The 26841-nt window shown below is 39.1% G+C and overlaps 1 protein-coding gene across 1 annotated transcript; it reads left to right on the top strand.

Annotated features, from left to right (window-relative positions):
* On the top strand, positions 1-26650 carry LOC142984843 (putative fatty acyl-CoA reductase CG5065). Its single transcript, XM_076132691.1, has 13 exons — positions 1-179; positions 14396-14506; positions 15209-15325; positions 17832-17951; positions 18501-18626; positions 19234-19379; positions 21626-21738; positions 22122-22314; positions 22617-22763; positions 24584-24673; positions 24838-25002; positions 25181-25279; positions 25663-26650. The coding sequence occupies exons 2-13, from the start codon at positions 14402-14404 to the stop codon at positions 25820-25822; spliced, it is 1581 nt and encodes a 526-aa protein (XP_075988806.1). The 5' UTR covers positions 1-179; positions 14396-14401; the 3' UTR covers positions 25823-26650.
* The last annotated feature ends 191 nt before the right edge of the window (positions 26651-26841 follow it).

Here is a 26841-nt window from a genome sequence, read left to right on the forward strand (position 1 = left end):
TGTAAAGAGCTCGCGAGAGTTGTTCGTATGTCAGTCAGTAGCGCCGCGCGAGTGTGATCATACGTGCCTTCACAAAGAATATTATATTTTAAATATTGTTATATTTTTATAAATTATTTGTTTTGGTTCTTAATTTTGGAGTTTATCGTGGGACTGTTTTTCTTGTTGATTTAGTATAGGTAAGTTTTTTTTAGTTTTTTTTTTTGGAAATTGAATGGTTTTGGAAATAATTTCCTTCTGTTTCGAATTAAATTTTAGTTTTTATATGTTGAATATCTTTGAATAATACTTTTGACAAAAGTTAAATAAAAAAATTAATAATCAAAAAAATAAAAAAATTAATAAATAAATAAATTGAATATAGTGGGTAACGTTAAATTACTAAAACTCATTTATGAATACACTCATTAATTTTAAAATTACAAATATTTTCCTATTTTTCTAATGTGTAATATGTTTTTTAATTATATAAAATTATTTTTTTAAATGTTCTTTTTTGAAAAGCACATTTTAAAAATAATTTATTAATTAACACTCTCAAATTTTATTTCCTTTAGTTATCTTGTCTAAGCTCTACTATACAGAGCAAAAGAGCCATTTTAGTTTGATCAATTCATACATTAAAATTAAAACATACAAATCTCTGTGGATCACACTATGCTGAAATCAAACCCACGACTTACCGTGCTTACTTTGTTTGTAACGGAGTGACGACTTTGAGCATTGCGCTATAGTAGTCATAACTAATTGTAATTATTGGTTCGTAAACGATATAGAGGTTAAGCAAAACGTGGCGCGGTCATTCCATAGATGGGTGACCGTATAATGTTATTTGAGTCGGGCGTCTCCGTGCTTCGGAGGGTACGTTAAAAGTCGGCCCCAGTTGTTGTCCATTAAGATAACAGTCGTTTAGTCATGTCAAAGGTCTTTCGGCTTGAACAACTTTGACACCAGGTTGACCACTAACCATACGACAAATAATATATTTGTTTAATTTTATCTACATAACTTGTACATAATATTGTTATAATGTAATATTACATACTTGTGATAATTTCTCACGCAAATATTTGTTAAAAGTGATCTTGTCCAAAGGTTTCACTGTGAAAATATCAAGATGGTCAGATAATAATGTCATTATTAGGGATTGCAATCCGGTATCATTTTCAATCCGATTGACGCCAATCCGGCCGGATCCCGTCGGATCCGGCCGGATTAGGGACTGCATTGTGTTTATACATAATTCGTCATTTTTGATGAATGGGAGTTATGGGCAAATACATTTAAGGGTAATGTACCTTAATTAAAAAAAAATAATACTTATAAAACATTTTATCATGAAGAATAAAATCATCTTTAGTTATAACACTTTAGTATTCATATCTATTTTATTTTTACCGAATGAAATGAAGATATAACTATTCTAAGTAATTAAATAAATCAGTCTCAGTTATTAAGGTAATTATCTGTAAGTACCAACTAGACTAGAGCAATACCTAATAACTTTGTTTTTTGTATTTTACTTAACGAAAATATGCTTATAACTTAACTATTTTAAATAACAAATAATCAGTTTTATTATTGACAACAATCAACAACATGATAATTATTTTAACAGACTAAGGGCTCTTTCAATTTAGACGTTTCGTGTCGTACGGCTGCCGCACGTTAACCGTGCCGCTGGTTATAGCCCGCTGCCGTACCGCTGCGGTACGTTAGCCGTCCGACACCAAACGCCTAAATTGAAAGCGTATCTGACTGCCGTGCGTTTGTATGTTAGTGTTGTTTTAAATTCATGTGACAGCAGTGTAGCCATGGACTCTGACGAAGAAACATTACTGTTAGTGCTCCTGTTAAAAAATATCAAACAGTAACATAAACGCCGCGCCCGTAAAAGAACACTACCGATGTTTTCATTAACATGTAATTTTGGTGATTTCCATATTCTTTATCCTAGGTTAAAACAAGACCCAAGCAAATTTTTTAATTACTTAAGAATGTCAAGAGAATGTTTCTACGAATTAACTACGAATAATAAACATGAAAATTCAATGAAATCAGCTGTCACGTTTAGTCACTGCACTATTCAACAGCGAAATGAACAAGTGGTGCTTGCGACGTTGCCGTCCTGTCGTCGTGCGTTCTCGGTACCGACACCGCACTGTTGCCGCACCGTGCGATTTGTATGAAAACAAATGACCGCCCGTGCACCGTACGACAAACGCACCGTTTCGGCACTGCTGCGGTCCGACACGATACGGCTAAATTGAAAGAGCCCTTAACTTTCAAATATTTCTAATATATTATGTGCTTATAAAATCAACTTTAGTCATTCATAAATAAGCATTTATTTGCTGCAGTGCAGTGCATAGTTCAAGAGCTTAAATCAGTAAAACAATAATTTTTGTGTCATGAAAAAAGATCTAAAGAAACATAATATTGATAGTACTATTCCCTTATCTGCTGCTGATGAAACTACAAATATAACTCGCGGCTGAAAAGACTTTTTCTGCCTCAACACTGGTACTATGGATAATCTTTTCACGATTTAGAGTTTTACCGGATCCGGCACCGGATCCGTTGCGTCAGTGCCGGATCCGGTGGGTCTAGAAACACGCCCGATCCGCCGGATCCCCGGATCCGCCGGACCGGATTGCAATCCCTAGTCATTATTCATAAATACCTACGTAAAATCACGCTTTTTCCCAGAGAACGTCACTTGCTACGATAGGCTCTTACTTCTTTTCACATACATATTTTTGCCATATTGTATTTTATATAATATGTTGGACCTTATCTCCATGTTATAATAAACGTTACTCTATGGGAAGGCGTGTTTTTGAAAATATAATAAACATCATTGTACAACTCACACACGGTCATTTGATGCCGAACTAAGCAGTTTGTACTATGGTAACCACAACCATATACTTCTAAATACACATATTAGATTATTTATATACATTACTTATATACATTAACAACCAGGCTCAGAACAGATACTCGTGCTCAGCACACAAAGATTTGTCCCGCGTGGGATTGGAACCACACGCGTCGCTACGGCTATTGCGGCGATGTGACCACTTTTACCACTGCGCTAAACGTGCAATTAAAGTTATGTATCTACGAGTATGTATGTATCTCCACACTAAATACCATTAAAATCTGTTCACCCGTGTAGCCGTGAAAACATTAACAAACAAACATAAATACATTGCTTACGCTTCATCTTATAATTTAGAAACAACAGTTTAGCAAACATTTAAGTATCAGTATTTAACATTTAAGTTCTTGTAGTGTAAAAAATATCTTAAATTATTCTCTATTAAACGTTGAAACTATCCGTAAAGATAATTGGTTCAGTAGTTCCCAAGATTAGCAACATAAACGAACAAAAAATACAAAATCATGTTGTTTATAACTTTATACAACAAAAAGGTGTCTAAGTTTAGAATTAAATAGTTTTAGAACGGAAGAAAATCCTTCCAGCATATATTAATGTTAATTTCTTGATAGTTATCCAGAGTTTGGTAACGTGCCCGATATAAATATGACCTATTACATGGTACTAACATTGTTAATGGCGAAACGACCTCTATCTATACCGTCAGATATAAGAGGTGTAATATCTTATATGTATATAGTTAGTAGCCTCGGCATTTCCGATTTATTTAGAGTTTAATTAATAAATTCTACGTATTTTCAAAATAAAGTATCTGTATCAATTAAGTCACCATCAATTGTATAAGCCTGTGTAGCGGCTCGCTACATACAGCGACATCTACTGGGACCAGCGCGCAACCAACCACCACGCGCAGTGTGACTGACGTCACAAGTCCTAGATCGCGCTATCGAAGTTTGCACTGCAACTGACTATATATACAAGTTCCCGACTACAACAGTCGGGCAGCCTAGGCCCACCAGGCACGATCACCTCGCCTGGTCGGAGGATCCTCCCTTTGTGTTGGAGGAACATGATCACCTCGTTCCTCTACACCTGCGCCAGCCGCGATCCTTTCATACAAGCCTGTGCTAAGTTGTCGGATATTAGTTAAAGAACAAATAAACAAAATAATACGCTACTTTTAGTTACATATCCACTCCTAAGTGGAAAATATGGGATGAAACTGCAAAAATTTTAATAAAACAACTGGTTTTCTAAATTTTCTCTCTCTCTCTCGTCCATGCTATGAAATCCATATGGTAGTGTGGGGTCAGCCTTCCTGATCTTTCTCCTCCACTTCGCTCTGTTCTGGACATCGTCTTCGAAAACCTCACACTCACTTATATCTTGTTGCACTACAGTTTCCCATCTGGTTCTTGGCCGTCCTCTGGATGTACGACCGGGGAGGGAAAGCTGTAGTGCCTTGTTTCCTACGTTTTCTATATTCTTTTTATTACAGTCAACCTGAGTAACTTTGAATCATTTGGGTAACATTGACAGTGGAAATTTGAACTAACTAGTTTCGATTATATTTTCATATGAAACCAACACAATTGATAAAGGTTTATTTATTTTAGTGTTGCATACTTGTTACCCAAATTGACCTTAATAATAAAATTGCTTTAATTAGTCTTACCTATTTAAATCGTTAAAGCAGTTTCTAAGATTATTCTTAAAATAACTTTGCGGTTTTATCCAAAAGCTTTTGGCATCATCGATTACTCCTTAAATAAATAATAAAGCTAATAAACACTAAAGCTTTTCGCATCATACTTAATAAGTTCAGTAGTTTTCGAGAAATTCGCGAACAAACTGCAATGTTTAATGATGTCATCATAGTTATCAGGATGTCACTAAATGATATAACAAGATGACAGGCAAATGTCAAAAAATCTAGAATTTTCATAGAATTGTACGCTATAAATGTACTGCAGTCGGTAGTGTATCCGACTGTTGATTGTGAGATCTCGGGCTCGATTCTCGGGTCGGGTCAAGTAGTATTTAAGTAAGTGTTTGTCTTTTTATAATTTACTAGCTGACTCGCGCAACTTCGCTTGCGTCAGATAAAAGTGAATGGGTCAATTGTTTTCTCGTTTTTGCAACATTTTTCTTTACTACACGGCTCCTAATAGTTGCAGCGTGATGTTATATAGCCTTAAGTTTTCCTCGATAAATGGACTATCTAACACTGAAAGAATTTTTCAAATCGGACCAGTAGTTCCTGAGATTAGCGCGTTCAAACAAACAAACTCTTCAGATTTATAATACATATTAGTATAGATTACTATAAATCTGTAATTTATATTAGAACTAGCTTTATCCCGCGACCTCCACCGCGTTTGTGACTCAGGACAGATTTTCGTAGACAATTTCATAATATCATGTTCATACGAGTACATAGTCTTCAAAAGCAGTCCGAATTGAACGTTCATTATAACATAGAACTCGGTAAATATTTAACTATTCGTTTAGAGTTTGCGCGCGAAACACGTACATAACGTGAAGTTACTTATATACTAACATTACTATTTATATATATATATGTATTTTGGACTTAGTATACGTTTTCCCAAGAAGCGTTTGACGTCAGGTAGTCGTTTTTAAAAACGTTAGATAATTTCCTTCTACAGTGAGTTTTTTAGAGAAAATATTATTATATTGTACGATTAGGTATGCATAACGTGTGGTATAAGTACAAGACAAAGTAGACGATACGTACGATGTATATAAATCTTCTTCTTATCGTATGGTTAGTGGTCAACCTAGTGTCAAAGTTGTTCAAGCCACCCGAAGGCCTTTGACATGGCTTAACGACTGGTATCTTAATTGACAACAACCGGGTCCGACTTTTTACGTGCCCTCCGAAGCACGGAGACGCCCTGTTCAAATACCACTATGCGATCACCCATCTATGGAATGACCGCGCCAAGGTTTGCTTAACCCACAGATCGTTTACCGACCGGTGAGTGCAACTGGCTACGTCTTTTCGTCTTGTACATGAAGATGTAGGTAGGGGCGTTTTAAATGTTTTATGTTCATTACATAGTTCCATATACCGGGCACTTACATAGGCAGTAAATATCTATGTCAGTGTCCCATAAAGCAAATAACTCAAAATAGTTCCCGGAAATTGTTATTTATTTAATTATTTCTTACGAACTAGTGACTTATCCTTGTACTGCCTGAGTTCATAGAATATTATTACAAATATTATGTTTAGTTTAAAAAAAAATATAGTTTTAAAGTTAACGTGAATTTGATGGTTGTTTGTACTTTTTTTTTAATAATGATATTAAAAAAAATCCCGACGACTTCGTTCGCGTGGAAACCCTTCCCGTGTAATCCCGATCCCTCGGGAACGCCGGGATAAAAAAATAGCCTATATGTTATTCTGTGTCTTCAGATACCTATATACCAAATTTCATCGTAATCGATTCAGTAGTATCTGCGTGAAAGAGTAACAAACATCCATACATACATACATTCTCACAAACTTTCGCATTTATAATAACAGTATATAAAGCTTTACGTTTGTTTGTTTGAACGCTAATCTCCTGACTTTGTTCTATATAATATAATGATTACATCAAATCAAACGTGTTTCAAATAAGCAATTTACAATGTTGTTTGTTTGTCTTGAATTTACAATAAAGTAATATCTCAGCAATATTTCCTATACACTTACAAGACTAATGTCACGTTCCGCGCACATATATTATTTCGGTGTTGAGCAAATAATTAACTGTTAATCAATTGCATTTAGCTCGTGGCTAAGAAACAACAGCCGCGCGGATCGATCTATCAAGTTAAGCTACACTTGTCGAGGTTGGTCAATGAATAGGTGACCATCTTATTCGTATCGAGTTCCTCCGTGTTTCGCAAGGCACGTTAAATTGTGGGTCCCGGTTGTCGTTTTTAAGAACTTTGACAGTCGTTAACAGTAGTCAGAAGCTTGAAAGTCTGACAACCAGTCTTACCGAGGAGTATTGTGTTATAACCCAGATAACTGGGTTGTGGAGGTCAGATAGGCAGTCGCTCTGAGTAAAATACTGGTATTCAGCTGCATCCGGTGAGACTGGAAGCCGACTCCAACATAGTTGGAAGAAAGACTAGACTGATGATGTGTGTCTACTTCACGGACCTCTGCCTACACGTACGGGTATAGCAGACGGAAAGGCATATTAACCATAGTAATAATTTATATGTTATGAGAAAGTATGCAAACAATGCATCAGCGTTTTATCAAGAAAATAAATTAAATCATCGTTATTTCAGCATTTTGTTCTGTTTATTTCGATATAACGTTATCACGTTATACAGGCAGTCAAAAAACATAAATATTCTTAATATCATCGTTGTTTGCATCCCTAGAACTGTACTTTAATATTTAGCGGCGGGAGGTCCCTCCTAGGAATATCTCCTTGAGCGACACACGCTGAAGAAAACACATTCTCTTTCAACAACAACACAAAGTCTTCATCAAAACCACTAACATTAACTAAACTACAATCTTTTAAACACTTATCAAAGTCCCCCCTCCCCCACTCCTCCTTAAACCGTAAACGTATTTTACCCAAAATTATAACAGAATGCAAACTATTTATCAATTTTTGAATTTTCTCGCACCATTTTTTCGCATTCTCGTTGTGGGTAGAGAACTCTATATACACGATACATATGTAAATATGACGACTATTTGAAGTGAACGACAGCCACACATCCTCTCCGTTGTTTGATTCGATGTCGTGACGTCTACTGACGTCAGTAGCGTGACGCACTGCAACCGTCACGGCAGATAACTTGTCATTATGTCCACGGCATAACACGTTCCAAGCATCTATCACTTCTTGTCTTTCTTCCTTAACACGTCGCCTGGCCGTTTCAATAAGAAAATGGTAGTTTTCTGAGTTAATTGCTTGTATTTGCGATAAATTCTGTATTAGGTTGTTACCGTGTTGGTAGTAAATATTGATCGTGTTATTTATTGATGGAAGGTTATTTTGATTTCTATCGTAATACTGAAGTTCGTTTTGTCCACCAATTGTTAAATTTCTTTCAAATCTGTCGACCATATCGTCCAATAACGGACATTGAAATCTAACCTTTATATTGAAAGGTATTCTTCTTCTCTTCTTTGAAGGTAAATAAATATAATCACTCAAACTCTCAGTAGACGAACTTTGAGAAACTGTCGAAAATATATTATTCTGTAACAACAGTTGATAATATTCGTTAGAACAGATTCGATTACCAAAGTGACAGTCACGGAGAAACGTGTTGAAATAAACATCATCTTTGACACGTATTGTACCAATAATTATGACGGGAGAATTTATATACTTCACAATAGATTTAACTTTCTCACACCAAGGTATCACTTTGTTAGTAAAATTTATGTTTACAAGACAGACGTGGACGTGACGACCATGGAGCGTGAACGATGCCCAGACATCATCGTCATCTGTCTCGAAGTCGTGATGTCGTTTGATGTGGACGCCGGGACGGACGGCCAGTATCACTTGACCACTGTATCGCTGCTTCCGTCTGATCACGTTCCATGACGTCATTGGGTCCCTGTCTTCTAGCTGAATGTAACCATGTCCTGTCACGCCAATCACGTCTAAATCATTCGGTGTACTGATTTTTTGTTCCAATGAAGACATTTTGAGATTGAAAACGTGTTGGTAGGATACATTAAGAGTGGTTTCTGAAGGATTCGTATTTCGTATGTCTTGTGTGTCTGCACGTACATAGTTTTGATCAGAAACATCACACATCTCAACATCGATAGTTCCTTCCATATTTTGTGCTGTATTTTTTATTTCTGCTATCTTTAGGCGCGGTCGGTAGGGTATGTGACTACTGTGCAAGAGCTTTCGGGGTCTTGGTCCGGCCAAAAAGTATTTTCTAAGATTTTCTGTTAAGAAATTCTTCAGAGCTTGTCCGAGTTCGGAAGTTAAGGTTGTAGATCTCCGTGCCTCGGAGAGTACGTAAAGCCGTCGGTCCTGCGTCTGACCTCTCCCTGGTCGTGTTTGTCACAGCGCACTATGAGAGTGATGTAATAGAGAGTGTACCTGTGTATTGTAAACAACACACTATAAACAAAGTCCTGAGCTTTCAATGAAATTGCTCGCCAGATATTGTGGCTTGGTGGACAATAATATACTAAAACAAGTAAACAGTAAGGCTTATATATGTACAATGTTGATATAGAATATATACCTGATTACGTATAAATCTACTACTATCTATCTATACTTATAATATGAAACTGAAGTTTGTTTGTTTGAACGCGCTAATCTCAGGAACTGCTGGATCGAATGAAAAAATATTTATGTGTTGAATAGTTTATTTACTGAGAAAGGCATCACGCTATGACTAATAGGAGTGGAGTAGCACAAAATATAAGAACGGACTAACTAACGACCACGCAGACGAAGTCGCGGGCGACACCTAGTGTTCTTACAATGATTACTAAGTAACTACCCCGACTCCGCTCGCGTACATACTTTTAAACCCATTTTTATTTCCTTAAGGGTGGCTTTTTTGGCTTTCTAAAAGTAGCTAATGTTTGACGTTGAGTCGTAAAATATCTTTGTGCTAATTTTCATCAATTTCGCTGCAGTGGTTTAGTAGTTGTTCCAAAAAGATAGACAGACTTTCACATATGTATACTGGACTAGCTGACCCGCGCAACTTCGCTTTCGTCACATAATAGAAAATGGGTACATTTTTTCCCCGTTTTTGTAACATTTTTTACTGTTACTCTGCTCCTGTTGGTCGAAGCGTGATGATATATAGCCTTCCTCGATAAATGGGCTATCTAACACTGAAATAATTTTTCAAATCGGACCAGTAGTTCCTGAGATTAGCGCGTTCAAACAAACAAACAAACAGTAGTATAGATAGTATAGTATACATAGATAGTGATTTGTTATCTAATGATTACAGTATAAATGTGAATGATAACATATCAGTCACTAATCCGGGAATGTCCCTTTCACTCTATCTGTTAGTCATCACGCCGGATATACTTGTAGATGTAGGCAGAAGGGGTATGAAATACACCCATGTTTCGCCATTAACAATGTTAGTCGCATGTAATAGGGGGCGAGTCTGTCATATACCGGGCACGTTACCAAACTCCGGACTACTATTGAGAATAATACATACATACATAATACTAGCTGAACCGGCAAACGTCGTTTTGCCATATAATAAAAATAAAGTGTCACTTAGGGGTATGAAAAATAGATGTTGGCCGATTCTCAGACCTAGTCAATATGCTCACAAAATTTCATGAGAATCGGTCAAGCCGTTTCGGGGGATTATGGCAACGAAAACTGTGACGCGAGAATTTTATATATTAGATACATATGTACATATTTGGGTGGTCAGTCTTATAAAAATTGGCCATCATTTGTGAATGTAGATTGTGATGATTTTAATTTGTGATGTAAATTTATAAGTGTTTGTTACTTTTTCAGAAATCACAAATTTTAATGAAATTTGATACACAGATAGTTTATAAACTAGATTTTAGCACATAAGATACTTTTTACTCCTGAAAATCCTTTCAGGCGGACAAAATCCCGGACGAATGCTAGTCCATACTAATATTATAAATGCGAAAGTAACTTTGTCTGTCTGTCTGTTACTCAATCACGCCTAAACTATTGAATCAATTTGCATGAAATTTGATATGGAGATATTTTGATACCTAAGAAAGGACATAGGCTACTTTTTACCCCGGGAAAATGACGATTATTAGGAAAATTAATGTGGCGGACGAAGGCGCGGGTAAAAGCTAGTTTAATAATAAATTAGAAAATGACCAATATCAGTTTTTGCAATCTGGGAGTCAAACCCGGAACCTTGTATTCAGCAGTCGGACGTTACCGCCATAGAGGCGGTCTGTAATAAAATATTCCATATTAGTATTTATAGTCAATAATATGTGTTCCGCGATGAGCTAACACAATGGACCATCAGTACCGTCACTTATATTATTACGACTTCGCTTAGTAGTGTCTGCAGAATGAGGTCAAGGACCCTATGATGGTGTACACCTGTAAGTTCTCCCGGGAATATCCTAGGACACTCCCAGATCTCTACACTACTAGTCCGAATTGACAATAAAAATTGCAATTCGGACTATTTATTCATTTTTTAAGCCATTATTGTCCCACTGCTGGACAAGGGTCTCCTCTTGGGACATTTTTTTTACTTTTTTTGAGATAACTCCCGTTCTAAAAATTGCTCTTATATTGCGAGGATTTTTACAAAAATACAAACACGTTGGGCGCAGTGGTTAAAGCGTTCAACTCGCAATAACCGTAGCGCCGCGTGTGGTGGGTTCGAATCCAATCCTGGACAAATATTTGCGTGATGAGCACAAGTATTTGTTGTGAGCTTGGATGTTAATTTATTTATATAAGTTTGTATTTACTTGCTTAGTTTGCTATCATATGATCGTGTGTGAGTTGACCAAAAATATTGATTATTTATATAAAACAAAGTACTACCACACCCGAAACAATTATTTGTGGATCACACGTAAATAATTTTTCCGTGTGGGAATCAAACCCACGACCTCCCGACGAATTCGTAATGTCCTGGCGACAGTCAAACTAACTAGTTAACTACATTAAATGTATTTACCCATCATTGCATAGATTAGCGTCGGCTCATTCCGTGTTAATGTGTCATTGTAGCGACATCCTGATGGCGGCGCGCTCGTAAAACTGCGTCGTAAACGATTGTGTGCTCGCAACGACTACAGCTGACATACACTTGTGTTATTGTTGCACGTGAGATGAAAGTCGCCATCTTGGCGGAAAATCTATACTAATATTATAAAGCTGAAAAGTTTTTTGTTTGAACGCGCGCTAATCTCAGGAACTACTGGTCCGATTTGAAAAAGTATTTTCGTGTTGAATAGACCATTTCTCGAGGAAGGTTTTAGACTATATGACGTCACGCTACGACCAATAGCGGCAGTAAAAAATGTTACAAAAACGAGGAGAATTATGACCCATTCTCTCTTATGTGACGCAAGCGAAGATGCGCGGGTCAGCTAGTTAACTATAATATTCTCCTGGCCGATGTCCGGCTACGGCAGTTAAAGTAAAACCGGCTAACTGTGCAGGACTTAGTTTATGGTGTCCAAGTGTGTGCACAATACATAGATACACTATATTATAATTAGGCTTGCAACACACATATTTGGTTCGGCATTAATCGTTCAAGCCGGGCGGCATAATCGAGTATTCCGAGCCGAATATATAATCGTGTGTGCAAGCCTCAGTTTCATGGCCCGATGTGACGGTATACGACTGGTGATCGGTCAAACGCAGGACCGACGGCTTTATGAACATGCTCTCTGAAACCGCTAAGAATTTTCTAGTCCTCTAAGGATTCGAAGCCGCGACATCTGCACGGCAGTCGCGGTAACCACCGATCGGTCGGTGGAACATAAGTTAGAATCAGCGGTGTTGCAAGTATTCGCATCCGCAAGGTATGTATTTGGTAGTATATAAGTATGTTGATCAGTTATTGGTTATCACAGTACAAGCTCTGCTTAGTTTGTAATCAAATGACCGTGTGTGAGTTGTCCAATGATATTTATTTAAATGCTGAACATCGCAATTATTTCTGCCATCCGTATCCGCGATTTCTAAAACTCGGCAAAACGTACCCTAATTAGAATAATGATTTCTATGAGTTATAATATCCTCCTGGTGGTTGCAAAGTTCAAGTGGGCACGTGCCAAGGGCAGGCCCTTCCACATAACTAGGCCGAGTATCCACTAATATTGACATCGCCTTGACCGATGCATGCTGTGTACATAAATATTATATACAATGTACTTATTATATACATAATATACAAATGTACCTATGTGCTGTGTACAATCTATATCTATAATTCTATACATATAATATTTTTTGTCCTGACTGATAATATAATCATTGCCATTTTCGCCATAGGATGCCTTTTATGCAGTACCCCGTAAGAAGGGATGTTTTAGTAATCGACCCCTAAAATGGTAAAATAGGGGATGAAAGTTTGTATGGAAGTTGGTTATTTTCGGAGCTAGAAGCATAAAATCTGGGAGTATAGTTTAAAATAAATAAACACATGCTTCAGTGTTTTCGGAAATTCATCGCCTAGCGAGTTGAAATACTGTTGAAAGGAAAATTTTCCTAACGTTTACGCGAGCGAAACCGCGCGTGTCCACTAGTACCTATGTATACATATGTATCGTGTACTTATGTACTGTATACAATAGTATATAATGTGTGTTTATGTACACACAAACATTTGTCTCTCGTGAGATTCCGTACTTGTGGAATATTGTGTTTGTTCTTATAATTTGTGTATTCAGGGCTGCCACTGTAGTCTGACAACGTAGTAGAGATAATAGATATGTATATAATAGATAGAATTCGTAAGTAAGAATCATTAGTTCCCGGATCCTATTATTTATTAGACATCCAACTTATACAGTATATATACATAGGTACATAAAATCACGCCTTATTCCCATAGGGGCTGGCAGAGACCAGAGAACGTCACTTAGTACGATCCTTACAAACTTCCCTTGCTTCATTCACATATGTACATACATGTTGTCATACTCAATAGTAGTTCGGAATTTGGTAATGGGCCCGGTATATGGAAAGACATCTTTTTGTATGTATTTAGCAAAGCATTCTCGCAGGTAGAGCAGGCAGTCGCTCCATGTAAAATACAAATATTCAGCTGCATCCGGTGAGACTGGAAGCCGACTCTAACATAGTTTGTAAGATAGGCTAGGCTGATAACCACGCAGGCAGAGGCACAGACATAAGCTTGTAATAAAAAAGTCCATCTTAATTTTACAAGTAATGTCAGAGTGCATTGCCAGCCCTGGCAATAAGCGCGCGTGTTTGCTCCAATGATGTGTTGTCAATGAGTCGAGGTTGCATCTCTTTGCGCTCAGCATGTCTGTATGTGTGCTCTTATGTCATTCACAAACAATTCATACTTGCACTTGTCACTATCAAATATTTACAATATTGTTAATATTTAATTATTATAGTTTAATTAAGTATTTTTAGGATTAAGTTAAGAAATTTAACTGCACGTTTGTCGTAGTGGTTAAAAAGTGGTCACCTCGCCGCAATAACCGTAGCGCCGCGTGTGGTGGGTTCGAATCCCACCCGGGACAAATATTTGTGTGATGAGCACGAGTATCTGTTCTGAGCCTGGTTGTATATAATATTGTTGTTGTTATATTTATCTATATAAGTAATAATAAGTATGTATTTAGCAGTATATAAGTATTATTATCAGTTATTTGGTTACAATAGTACAAGCTTTGCAGTTTGGAAAATGACCGTGTGTGAGTTGTTGTTAAAAGAAATTTGTCATATTTAATAAGTAATGATATTTATTAATTGTTCACAGTACAGCATGGTACCTCGCCCAGTGTCGCCGGGGCCGGCGGAGGCGCAGCTGCCGCGCTTCTACGCCGGCAGAGACCTGTTCATCACGGGAGCTACGGGCTTCATGGGGAAGGTAACATACTTACCTTTATTATTACGGCGGGGAAAAAGTCTTTTCGCGTTATAGTATGTATGAACTTGTAATAAAATCTCTTTAGCTTCAAGAATCACAAATGAGTACACGGCTCATTAGATTTCTTTCAGTGAGCTCGTGAGGTACTTAAATATCGAGCTTTTTTGTGTACTGAAAAGATTTTATTACAAGTTCATACATACTATAATGCGAAAAGACTTTTTCCCCAACCTAATATAAACTAATCCCTAACTGCCTCGATGACGGCTGCTTGTAAGAAACAGCCGAGTGGATCAATCTCCAAGGTTAAGCATTCTGCTGGTTCTTTACGTGTTTCGGAAGGTAGGTCATATTTGGTCATTTTCAAATATATTTAACAGTCGTTACCAGTAGTCAAAGGCTTAAAAGTCTGATAACCAGTCTTACCGAAGAGTATCGTGTTATAACCCAGGTAACTGTGTTGTGGAGGTCAGATAGACAGTCGCTCCATGTAAAAGGTGAGACTGGAAGCCGACTCCAACATAGCTTGGAAAAAGGCTAGTCTGATGATAACAAGACTTATGTATTGTGCACGCGACATTATAAACAAAATACTGTACAGTTGAATTATCGTCTAGAAGCGAGAGCTTGAAAAACTACCCCAGAGTTTCCTTACGTATATTATATTCTTACCAGAAGTATAATCATGTGTTCTTCTTCCAGGTCCTCCTAGAACGTCTGCTATCAACGTGTCCAGAGATAGGTCGCCTGCACCTGCTCATGAGGGACAAGAAGGGACAGCCCCCCCTCAAGCGACTGGCGCAGCTCAAACAATCACAGGTTTGTACCTTACATTAATACAATAATGTCCATTGAAATGTAACATTTTTAGGCCTTACGGTGCTCCCACACAACAGTAATATAACGTTATACAACATTGAGTAACACGATAATAAAACAATATTAATAAAATTTTAAAACAAATTTGTTTAAAAACAAATGTTATAAAAGTTATACAACTTATATTTCCATCCCGAACTTGGCCAACGTGGTGGACTCAAGGCCTAACCCCTCCCTAATTACGGGAGGAGACCCTTGCCCAGTGGCACATTACCTAATGGGTTAAATATAGGATGCATTTAAAATTCAAGTTTGTGGGGTCGCCACCTTTGATCTCCGGGCCGTCATCTTGGAAAAAAGATAAAAGCGGGTCCATATCTCTTAATCATTGTTGTCTTTATGTCACCAGGCTGTATCTCATGAATTGTGTTAGTTACATAGTTGACATTTTCACAGATAATGTATTCTATTGCTGCTTAACAACAAATATAATATTTGTGAGAACTGTCATGCAACAAACATAGATTTTTGATCATTCCACCTCGATATTAGGCCACAGCTGTATTCGCATTGCATTAAGAGGTCGTGGGTTCGATTCCCACACGAAGTAAAATTTGTGTGATCCACAAATAATTGTTTCGGGTCTGGTTGTACTTTGTGTCCGTTGTTTGTATATTTGTAAAGACAGTAAGAGCAATTCTTAGTGCGGGAGTTGTCTGAAAAAAATGTGTAAATAGTATGGTTGGTAGTCCCTTCGTCCTCGAGTTAGGCTTACACGTGTACGGTTTTTTTTTAATTTATAAGTGTTCAAGGCCTTCTTCATTTAATTATTATTTTATTATAATAATGGTTACGGTTTAAACACAATTGTCTTGTTATGGTACTATATGTTATCAGCTGCTAACATCTTATTAATGGCATAGTACCTTATTTACAAAATTATATCCTTAATTACCATGTTATAGTTTTAAACAGTAATTAATAATATTAATCGCCAGTTTGCTATGGTTTAGCAGTTTAAGCGTAAAAACTTAGAAGACTGACTTAAGAATTAATAATATTAGTAGAATCTGTAAGTAATAAAGATTATAAATAAATAAATAAATTTAACCCATTACAGTACTATCCCACTGGTGGGCAAGGGTTTCCTCCCGTTACGAGGGAGGGGTTAGGCCTTGAGTCCACCACGCTGGCTAAGTGCGGGTTGGGGACTTTGCATGCCCTCAATAAATGTATTTGTAATAAAGATTAACTAAAGTATTTATAATGTTAGAGTACTTTAGTTAAAAAGCGATTGCCGCATAGAAGTCTCGAGTTCGAATCCCAGAACGGGTGAAAAAATATACTCCTAAATAGTAGTCGTTTTTCTATCTAGAAAAGCTTTGTGAAGGGAACTTGAGGTTTACAACGTGTCGAAAGCGGTCCTAAACCTGACCTCTCGCTGTGCTGGGTTCGAATCCCACCCGGGACAAATAGTTGTGTGATGAGCACGAGTATCTGTTCTAAGCGTGGTTGTTAATGTATCTATATAAGTATGTATTTACAAGTATATAAGTATGTTAATCAGTTATTTAGTTACCATAGTACAAGCTCTGCTAAATTTGGAATTAAATGACGGTGTGAGATGTCCAATAAAAATCTTAGCACGTAAATGTTTGTGTTCGTAATACCAGTAGGATATTTTTAAACACATTATAATCCATGTTTTTGTCTATAACGATGAGAAATTCACGAACAATCATTTTTGTCGGAAACAATAACGTTTTTTATACTAAAAAAATGGTTGACAAAAAACTAATCACCATAGTTGCTTAATAGTAATTATGATTTTCACTTCCCTATTAACTATGAATAAAAGGTCTGTTTTAAACATACAAACAACGGACACAAAGTACAAACAAGATACGCAAATAATAATAACGATCATTTTATTATTTACTAGCTGACTCGCACAACTTTGCTTGCGTCACATAAGAGAGAATGGGTCAAAATTTTCGTCGTTTTTGTAACATTTTTACCGGTACTCTGCCCCTATTGGTCGTAGCGTGATGTTATCTATAGCCTATAGCCTTCCTCGATAAATGGGCTATCTAACGCTGAAAGAATTTTTCAAATCGGACCCGTAATTCCTGAGGTTAGCGCGTTCAAGCAAACAAACTCTTTAGTTTTATAGTATGTATAGATCAGCTTTATAATATTAGTATAGGTATCTGCCCATACCTACCGCTAATGTCAATTACTGCCTCCGTGGCGCGGATTACTTATTCTGTGGCGCGGTCGCTAGTGAATACGATTGCTTATCATGAGGTTGCAGGTTTGATTCTTGAGTCATAGGCGAAGTGCTAGTGCCCGGTATATGACAATTGTCTCGCCTTATTACATGGGACTAACATAATTGTTTAAGGCGTAACGTGTACTTATTTCATACACCGCTTCTTCTTTCGAGTATAACAGCCTATATGTATACATGTATGTGTTTGTAATGTTGTGTGTATGTATTGTGTAGATATTCGACAAGGTGCGTGCTCGCAACCCTCGTCAGCTGGACAAGCTGGTGGCGGTGGCGGGCGACGTGTCGCAGCCGCACCTCGGACTTGACAACGAAGCCATCGCCTCGCTCAGGGAGGTAAGTTACTTCATTTCTCTTTTTAATCTAATCATTTATTCATTTAGGTCAAATGCTGACACTTATGATAGTCAATGATACAGAGAGAGTGAATTTACCGCCAGTTCGTAAGGTAGCGCCAATGAGAAGAGCTGGCAACAAACTCCTGGACACTCTTTTTAGTTGCGCTTTCCTACACAAAATTTCCTAGATTAGTTTGTCACACAATATTAATTTATTGTCGATATCCTTGTATTGTAAAGAGTTACTAACATTATACAGTTAATAGTAATAGCATAATACCTAACTATTATTATCCCAAAGTATTTTAAATGGTAACGCCGGGAGGGAACGCCTAGAAAGACATAGGTACATACACAGATCTCATCTGTGATGTCTTGCTAAATGGTCAAGTTAGTTTAGTACTCGTAACCGCCGATCCTGTTTGACAACAAGTATGGATGTGAATGAAGTTAGAGAAGTTTGTAAGAATCATATTAAAGTGTTCTTTGGTCTCTACCTACCCTTATGTGAAACAAGGCATTATTTTATGTATGTATGTATGTCCAGGTGTCGATCGTGTTCCACTCGGCGGCGACGCTGAAGTTCGACGAGCCCATGCCGGTGGCGATACAGCAGAACGTGCGCTCCGTGGAGCGAGCGCTCGACCTGTGCGACAAACTGCCCAACATACAGGTAACATGGCTTTAGCCTCTTCGACTGCGTGGTTTGTGACTCAGGACAGAATTTTCATGCAAACTTTCATCCCCTACTTTATCACCTTAGGGATGAAATTTATTAAAATCCTTTCTTATAGGAGGCCTACGTTATAGTAGCTTTATGCATACAAAGTCTCAGCCCGTTCGGTTTAAAATTGACAAAGTTTGATACAAACTTTCATCCCCTGTTTTATCCCCTTAGAGAATCGATCAAAATTATTAGCGGATGCCTACGACATAACATCTACCTGCATGACAAATTTCAGGCCAATCCGTCCAGTGGTTAGGGCTGTGCGTTGATAGATCACTATCTGGTTTCTGAGGTACATTTAGGGATAGTTTATCTATTTAATAACTTTTTTTATGAGTTTAAAGAGTTCCGAGACAGGCTCAGCCTAGTGGAAGAGTCACTAGAAATATTATTATAAATAGAAAATTGTAACTTTAGCATAGTTTTTAAGAATTGGAATGTGACTGGTAAATAAACATTTTTTTTTTATTCAACCGCTAAATGTACCTTAGAAACCAGGGGTAGGTCAGTCACCTATGAGTTATTTATATTAAGATAACGATCGTTTCCCCAGGCTTTCATCCACGTGTCTACGGCGTACAGTAACGCGGAGTTGAGCGTGGTGGAGGAGCGCGTGTACCCGCCGCCGCGCCCGCTGCAGCAGGTGTTCGCGCTCGTCGATACCCTGCCTGAGGACCTGCTCGCTGAGATCACGCCGCAGTACGTATATTTGTGCCCTTGTGGAGGAAACTTGTATATAAGTCAATTGCAGTGCAAACTTCGATAGCGCGATTCAGGACTTGTGACGTGAGTCCCACTGCGCGTGGTGGTGGTTGTGCGCTCGTCCCATTAAATGTCGCTGTATGTAGCGATCCGCTACACCCTTAATAAGCTTGGATCAATCTCTCTTGTATTCAGAGATTTCTGTTCCCATCAGATGACAGTTAAAGATGACATTTTTTTTACATGTATTGTGCTTATTTGGGCAGCGAAGGTCGCCGATGTTCCGAAGTGATCCGAAATGGGACGAGATAAGTGAAATAAGAGTGCATTCCACAAACATTTGTGGGAGCTTATCTTTAAACTGCTGTTCCGAATCTACTTATTTGCAAAGTGTCTACTGTTTAAATGTTTGTAAACTACGCTATAGCAGATTCTATTTTGTGGCCAATATTTATATGTTCTATATTAATTGTAATTAATGCTTGTATTGCTCCTTGGGAAGGAAAAAAGGTTTACTTGCGACATTTAGTTTTTATTATTTGAATCACAATATGAATGGTACAAGCCGACTCCTTCATAGTGGGAATAAAGGCTAGGCTGTTGACGAGTTGGCGGGGGTCGACGTGACTTGTTACGCGGACGATACCCTCGTCACGGCCCGCGGCGATACATACCCGGAGGCGGCCCTCTTGGCCACGACCGGCGTCGCCGAAGTTGTCAGCCGTATTCGGCGCCTGGGGCTCGTGGTTGCCCTAGACAAATCCGAGGCCATTTGTTTTCATGGACCTCGGCAGGCGCCGCCGGGCGGAGCGCAGCTAGTGGTGGGCGGAGTTCCTATCTGCGTCGGTAAAGCGATGCGGTATCTAGGTATCGTCCTCGACAGCAGGTGGAACTTTCGGGAGCACTTCCGTCGCCTGGCGCCCAAACTTGTTGGAGCTGCCGGGGCACTGGGAAGATTGCTTCCGAACCTGAGGGGGCCCTCGGGTGCATGCCGCCGGCTTTACACCGGCGTTGTGCGTTCGATGGCTCTTTACGGGGCGCCCATCTGGGTGGATGCCCTGAATCGCCGGAACATTGCGGTCCTTCAGAGACCGCAACGTGTGATGGCGAACAGGGCCATACGGGGATACGTGACCGTCAGCTTTGGGGCGGCATGTGTCCTCGCCGGGACTCCCCCATGGGACCTCGAGGCCCGTGCCTTGGCGGCCACCGCCAGGCGAGAGCAGAGAGGGACCAGGGGACCGGACTGCTGCCAACGGGAGCACTCGCACGGCGTGAATGCCGTGACGAAATCCTCCGGCAGTGGTCCGAGCGGTTGGAGGAGCCAAGCGCCGGTGTACTGACCATCGGCGCTATCCGACCGGTCCTGGATCGGTGGGTCAACAGGCGACACGGGTCGATGACCTTCCGGCTGACGCAGGTCCTCTCCGGGCACGGTTGCTTTGGGAGATACCTGTGTCGGATTGGCAGGGAGTCGACGATGGCTTGCCATCACTGTGGCTGCGCCGAGGACACGGCGGAACACACACTCGCCGTGTGCACGGCGTGGTCGGGGCCGCGCGCGGCGCTTGTTGACGCCATCGGAGCCGATCTATCGCTCTCGACTGTGTGCCAGGCCATGGTCGACAGCGACGAGGCGTGGAGCGCTATGGTCAACTTCTGCGAAGAAGTGATCAAGCGCAAGGAGGAAGCGGAGCGGGTCAGGGAGCTCGATCCCCTCGCTGATCCAAACCGCCGACGCCGCGTCGGGCGCAGGCGGGCGGCGCACATGCGCCGCCTTCCTCCTTAACTGGAACCTCCGGGTGGCGGAATGGGACTTCCGTCGCCCACAGGAGAGGTGAGGTTCCCAAGATAGGTGATGGGCGGGTGGTGTCACGTCCATCGTCTATGGTGTTTGATGCCGTCACTATCCACCCAGGCGGCATCACCCAGGGTAGGGCCCCCCCTACAGGGGGGCGAGCCGCGCATGGCGTGCGTCTTGCGGTACTAGCTCATAGCGGTTATCCCGGCGCACGTCTTTGCGGAAGCGGTTGGACACTCGTCAGGTTTTTAGTGGGCTCTACGGCGGACCACATACCCCGTTTGCGCAGTCCCAGTGCAGCGGGGACCTAGCCGGTGGGTCGTTTTAATCGACTCCAACGGGTTTTCCTGACGAAAAAAAAAAAAAAAAAAAAAAAGGCTGTTGACGAGCGGTACTGTCGTATGTCTTATTAATTAGATTGTTATTTATCATCATGTATCAGGTACATATCTCCGAAGCCGAACACGTACACGTTCACGAAGGCGCTGGCGGAGAGCGTGGTGCTCGAGCACGGCAACAGAGGGTACCCCGTCGCCATCTTCAGACCGACCGTCGGTGAGTCACAGCTATACACCTGACACAGTACAACGTATAGGTATTACACTAAGTTTTAGAAGAGCGTGCTAGAAAATTAGGCAAGGTTAGTATTATGTCGTCCCAACCATCTCACAAACTTGCGGCCGATGTCATTAGGCGTATAGATACATTTTTTTTTGCAAGTGTTTCTCCAATCTATATAGCAGACAAGAATATTGAAAAAATTGAATAAAGAATCCGCTAGAGACGCTGCTGATTTCTCTAGCACTAACAACTATCAAAACTAGTTATCGAGAAGTTTTGTATGAGAATCTGATCAGCGCCTGTAGCGAGCTGATTGATGTGGCTGCTAAGCGTCGCCTCCTTGTGGCGCGAGTTTCAACGCGTATTCCTTGTTGCAGTGGTGTGCGCGCTGCGCGAGCCGTTCCCGGGCTGGATCGAGAACCTGAACGGTCCGAGCGGCGTGCTGGTGGGCGCGGGCAAGGGGCTCATGCACGTGTTCGCGTGCCGGCCGCGCGCGCGCGCCGACATGCTGCCCGTCGACCTCGCCATCGACACGCTCATCGCCGTCGCCTGGGAGACCGCTCTCGACCGGTGAGTGTCACCACTGTCACTTTCTATACTGTCTATAATTGTCTTCAAAGTGTCTGAATATCCGTAACGCAGTGGTTAAGGTGGTAATGCCACTTATAATGTGTCGATTCGATTCACAAACAGTTGTTTCGTGTCTGGTTGTACCTTGCGTCCGTTGTTTGTATGTTTGTTAAATTCCCCGCGACACAAGAGCAATTCTTAGTGCGGATTTCTTAGTTGTCTCTAAAAACAAACTCTTCCAAATGAATAAATGCACAATTTTAGATTTTTCATAACTAAATGCACATTTTGCCTATGTCCAGTTCGCAGCAGGTCCGCGTGTACAACTGCAGCACGTGCGAGAACCCCACCACGTGGAGCGGGTTCCGCGCCGCGCTCACCTCGCTGCTCAAGACGCACCCGCTCGACGACACCTTCTGGTACCCCAGCGGCTACTGCGTCGAGAACAAGTGAGTTTTGTAGCATATCTCTTCATAATAATAGAGCTCGTAGCTTAGTAACAACAGCTGCTCGGATCGATCTCTCTGTTGATCTGTAGATAAGTGACCATATCGAGTTCCTCAGTGTTTCAAAACGCTCGTTAAATGTGGGCCCGGCTACCATTTTCAAATATCCTGGCCAGCTGTCGTTGCCGTAGTCTTAGTCGCTCCATTCAAAATACTGATATTCAAGTCTCGTAGATTACAGCTAAATATCATTATTTTATCATAACTAGTTGGGAGAAGGCTAGACTGGATGAAAACCTCGTCATCCATACTAATATTATAAATGCGAAAGTAACTCTGTCTGTCTGTCTGTCTGTCTGTCTATCTGTCTATCTGTCTGTCTGTCTGTCTGTCTGCTACTCAATCACGTCTAAACTACTGAACCAATTTGCATGAAATTTCGTATGAAGATATTTTGATACCCGAGAAAGGACATAGGCTACTTTTTACCCCGGGAAAATGACGCATGTCCCGGGAAAATTCAGAAAATTCAACGAAGTCGCGAAAAATCAATATTATAATGACATTGAATTAACAAAATTCCGTTGCCATGGCAACTGTTTTAATGGCGGATATGCCTTAGCGCGACTTCGTTATACTAAGAGATATAAATAATTTTGAGAATATATTTCGTGAAAAAAAAGCATATTTTATACTAGCTGACCCGCGCAACTTCGCTTGCGTCACATAAGAGAGAATGGGTCATAATTTTCCCCGTTTTTGTAACATTTTTTACTGGTACTCTGCTTCTATTGGTCGTAGCTTGATGATATATAGCCTATAGCCTTCCTCGATAAACGGGCTATCTAACATTTATATAATTTTTCAAATAGGACCCTTATTTTTTAGCTTTATAATATAAGTATAGATTATTTGTGCGATCCACAAATAATTGTTTTGTGTCTGGTTTTATAATATTAGTACGATCTGTTTACCAAATTTCATCAAAGTTTTTCAATAGTTCTTGTGTGAAGGTAGTTTGAAGAAACAATGATGAGGAATGACATGTCCGACAGTTGTTTAACACAGCTCGTTAAAGAATGTTGCATTTAAGTTAATAAAAACTTTGTATGATACGTTTGTGGGGTTTTCTCTAAAACTACTGAATTATTTCACGATTTTTTTTACTAATACAAAGCTTTATTATTCCTTAACAACAAAATATGCCTTTTTCACGAAAAATATTCTCAAAATTATTTATATCTCATAATATAACGAAGTCGCGCTAAGGCATATCCGCCATTAAAACAGTTGCCATGACAACGGATTTTTGTTATGTCAATGTCATTATAATATTGATTATTCGCGACTTCTTGACTTCACTTGAATTTTCCCGGGAAATGCGTCAATTTCACGGAGCAAAAAGTAGCCTATGTCCTTTCTCGGGTATCAAAATATTTCCATAGCAAATTTCATGCAAATTGGTTCAGCAGTTTAGGCGTGATTGAGTAGCAGACAGACAGACAGACAGACAGACAGACAGACAGACAGACAGACAGACAGACAGACAGACAGACAGACAGACAGACAGACAGACAGAGTTACTTTCGAATTTATAATATTAGTATGGATCATCACGCTACGACCAATAGGAGCAGAGTAGGTAACAGTAAAAAGTGTTACAAAAATATGGAAAATTCTGACCCATTCTCTCTTATGTGACGCATGCGAAGTTGCGCGGGTCAGCTAGTAATAATATAATATTATATTCATCCAACTTTAGCCAAATTCAAGAGAAGACGAGTGATTTTTATCTTCCTTAACAAAACATTTATCTTTTTCAGAGTTGCCCAAAGAGTGCTAGAAGCGATCCTACACACAGTGCCGCTGCATACTGCCGAATATATTACCAAAATATTTGGTATCAAAACAAAGTAAGCATTTATTTTTAATCGTAAATAAAAAACTGCGTGGTGCGAAACGTAACATTAAAGTTGCCATATAAAAAAAAACAAACAGTGGTAGTATTTTCGTAAAAAAAAGCGCTAGTTTTTTAGATATTTTTAACTTACAAATTAAATATATTTTTCTTTTACAGAATGAGTTTAATAAAAGTAAATCAACGTATGACTGCAATGAGTGACGTGCTGAGATTCTTCTCAACGCGTGAGTGGTACTTCCAGACCGACAATGTACGTAAACTACAGGCGAGATTGTCGCCTCAAGACGCTGCTATCTATAATTTGGACCCTCATAGTATAGTGTAAGTAGTTATATTATCTAAACAGGCTAGCTATTCATACTCAAACACAAATCATTTTACTGGGTTGAAGAAAACCTATGAGGCATAATTGCATTTTAATTTCCATAGTTTCGCTTTTATATACTTTACCTTGCCAATATCTGTATCAGAAGGCTTAAAAATATCTTTTTTTCTATAGTTGGAGTGAACTCTACGAAAACTTCGTGAAAGGCACACGAAAATATCTTCTTCAAGAAAAAGACCAAGATATAGACAAAGCTAAGAAACATTTGAGAAAGTAAGTATAAAACATACAAGAATATTTGGTATCGTTTTCCCACACTTCTTTATATAGGTACAATATGTATTTAGAAGTATATAAGTATGTTTATCAGTTATTTGGTTACCATAGTACAAGCTTTGCTTAGTTTGGAATCAAATGACCGTGTGTGAGTTGTCCATTAATATTTATTTATTTAATAGAAATAGTTTTCCCCTTTGGACACCATTATCAGCATAGTGTTTTCTTGATATTATCACATCGTTACTCGTCTTTGTGCAATTAATAAGATAAATAATTTACTGACATAATGCATTAGAGACATTTAAGATTTGAAAAACCAGGTAAAGACCGCCAAATATGAACATGTAAAAGAACATTGAAACAAATATTAATTCTAGGATGTTTATCTTACACCACGGGCTGATGTTCTTCGTCCTGACCCTGCTGACGCGACTGGCGCTGCGCAACCCTTACATCAAGACCTTCGTGTTCAGGACATTCCGGATGCTGCTCACGCTACTAAACTCCACTTATTTAAGAATAAAACAAACTAGTTAAGAAAACATATTTAAAAATAGGTAGTTTTAAGTCTTTATTTATAAATTACTAACGTTTTGTTGTGGCGATTTCGCGCGAAATGTTCAGGTGCTACTCGTAACCGGTGGTCCTGTATGACAACATGTATGTATGTGAATGAAGTAAGAGAATTTTGTAAGGATCGTACCAAGTGACGTTTTTTGGGCTTTGCCAATAGGGAAATGCTATGATTTCATATATGTATGACATGTTGTGTTTCTTTTATGCCTATAAATTGTAAGCAAGATAAACATTTTGTCATGACTATTGTGCGGTCACAAGCAAGAAGGAAGAGTTCTGTCCAGCTGTATGTTGTAAGTATTAACTTATCTATGGATTATAATAAAATAAGTAGTTAGATATTAGTGCTAAAACATTAGTTTTTATGGTTTTAAGTATTTATTCACTGGTTATGTTCGAAATAGCTAGTATTTTTTGTTTTAATAGTAAGTAAGTATGTAGTTAAATATTTTTACTACTTAGCTATTGTGTAGTTTTTGTTTCGTACATAAATATTACTTTGATGTTAGTGGTCTAAGTATGCGGCTCGAGGTAACATACCAATGACTTTAAGACATTCCAGGAGGAGCCCCTTTCCCTTTCCCTTGGCCAGCTGTAGTTTATTTGTAAAGGATATTGCTCAAAGTACTTCGTAAGGTATGGGTAATTGTAATATTATGTGATACTTAAAATTATGTAGTTTTAGTTATTTTTGTACTTAGCTTTACTTATATATAATGTTATTTAGAACAGTGGTGTTTTGGATAAATGTACAATATATTTTTTTTTAAATTAGATGAAAGTATTATATTTAAAGTAGTTGTTTGATTTTTAAATACTTCTTCCTTTCCCAACGAATAAAAATATTTTCTTCTTGCGATCCTTACTGTAAAAGCTAATACCTAAGCGCGCAATACAAACGATGTTTTTTCGCAGTATTAAAAGATATCATTAAAAATCTTCCATAAGCAAGACGTTTAGTAGTATTTAAAACGAAATAC

The sequence above is a fragment of the Anticarsia gemmatalis genome, chromosome 28 (assembly GCF_050436995.1).
Source record: "Anticarsia gemmatalis isolate Benzon Research Colony breed Stoneville strain chromosome 28, ilAntGemm2 primary, whole genome shotgun sequence".
NCBI lineage: Eukaryota > Metazoa > Arthropoda > Insecta > Lepidoptera > Erebidae > Anticarsia > Anticarsia gemmatalis.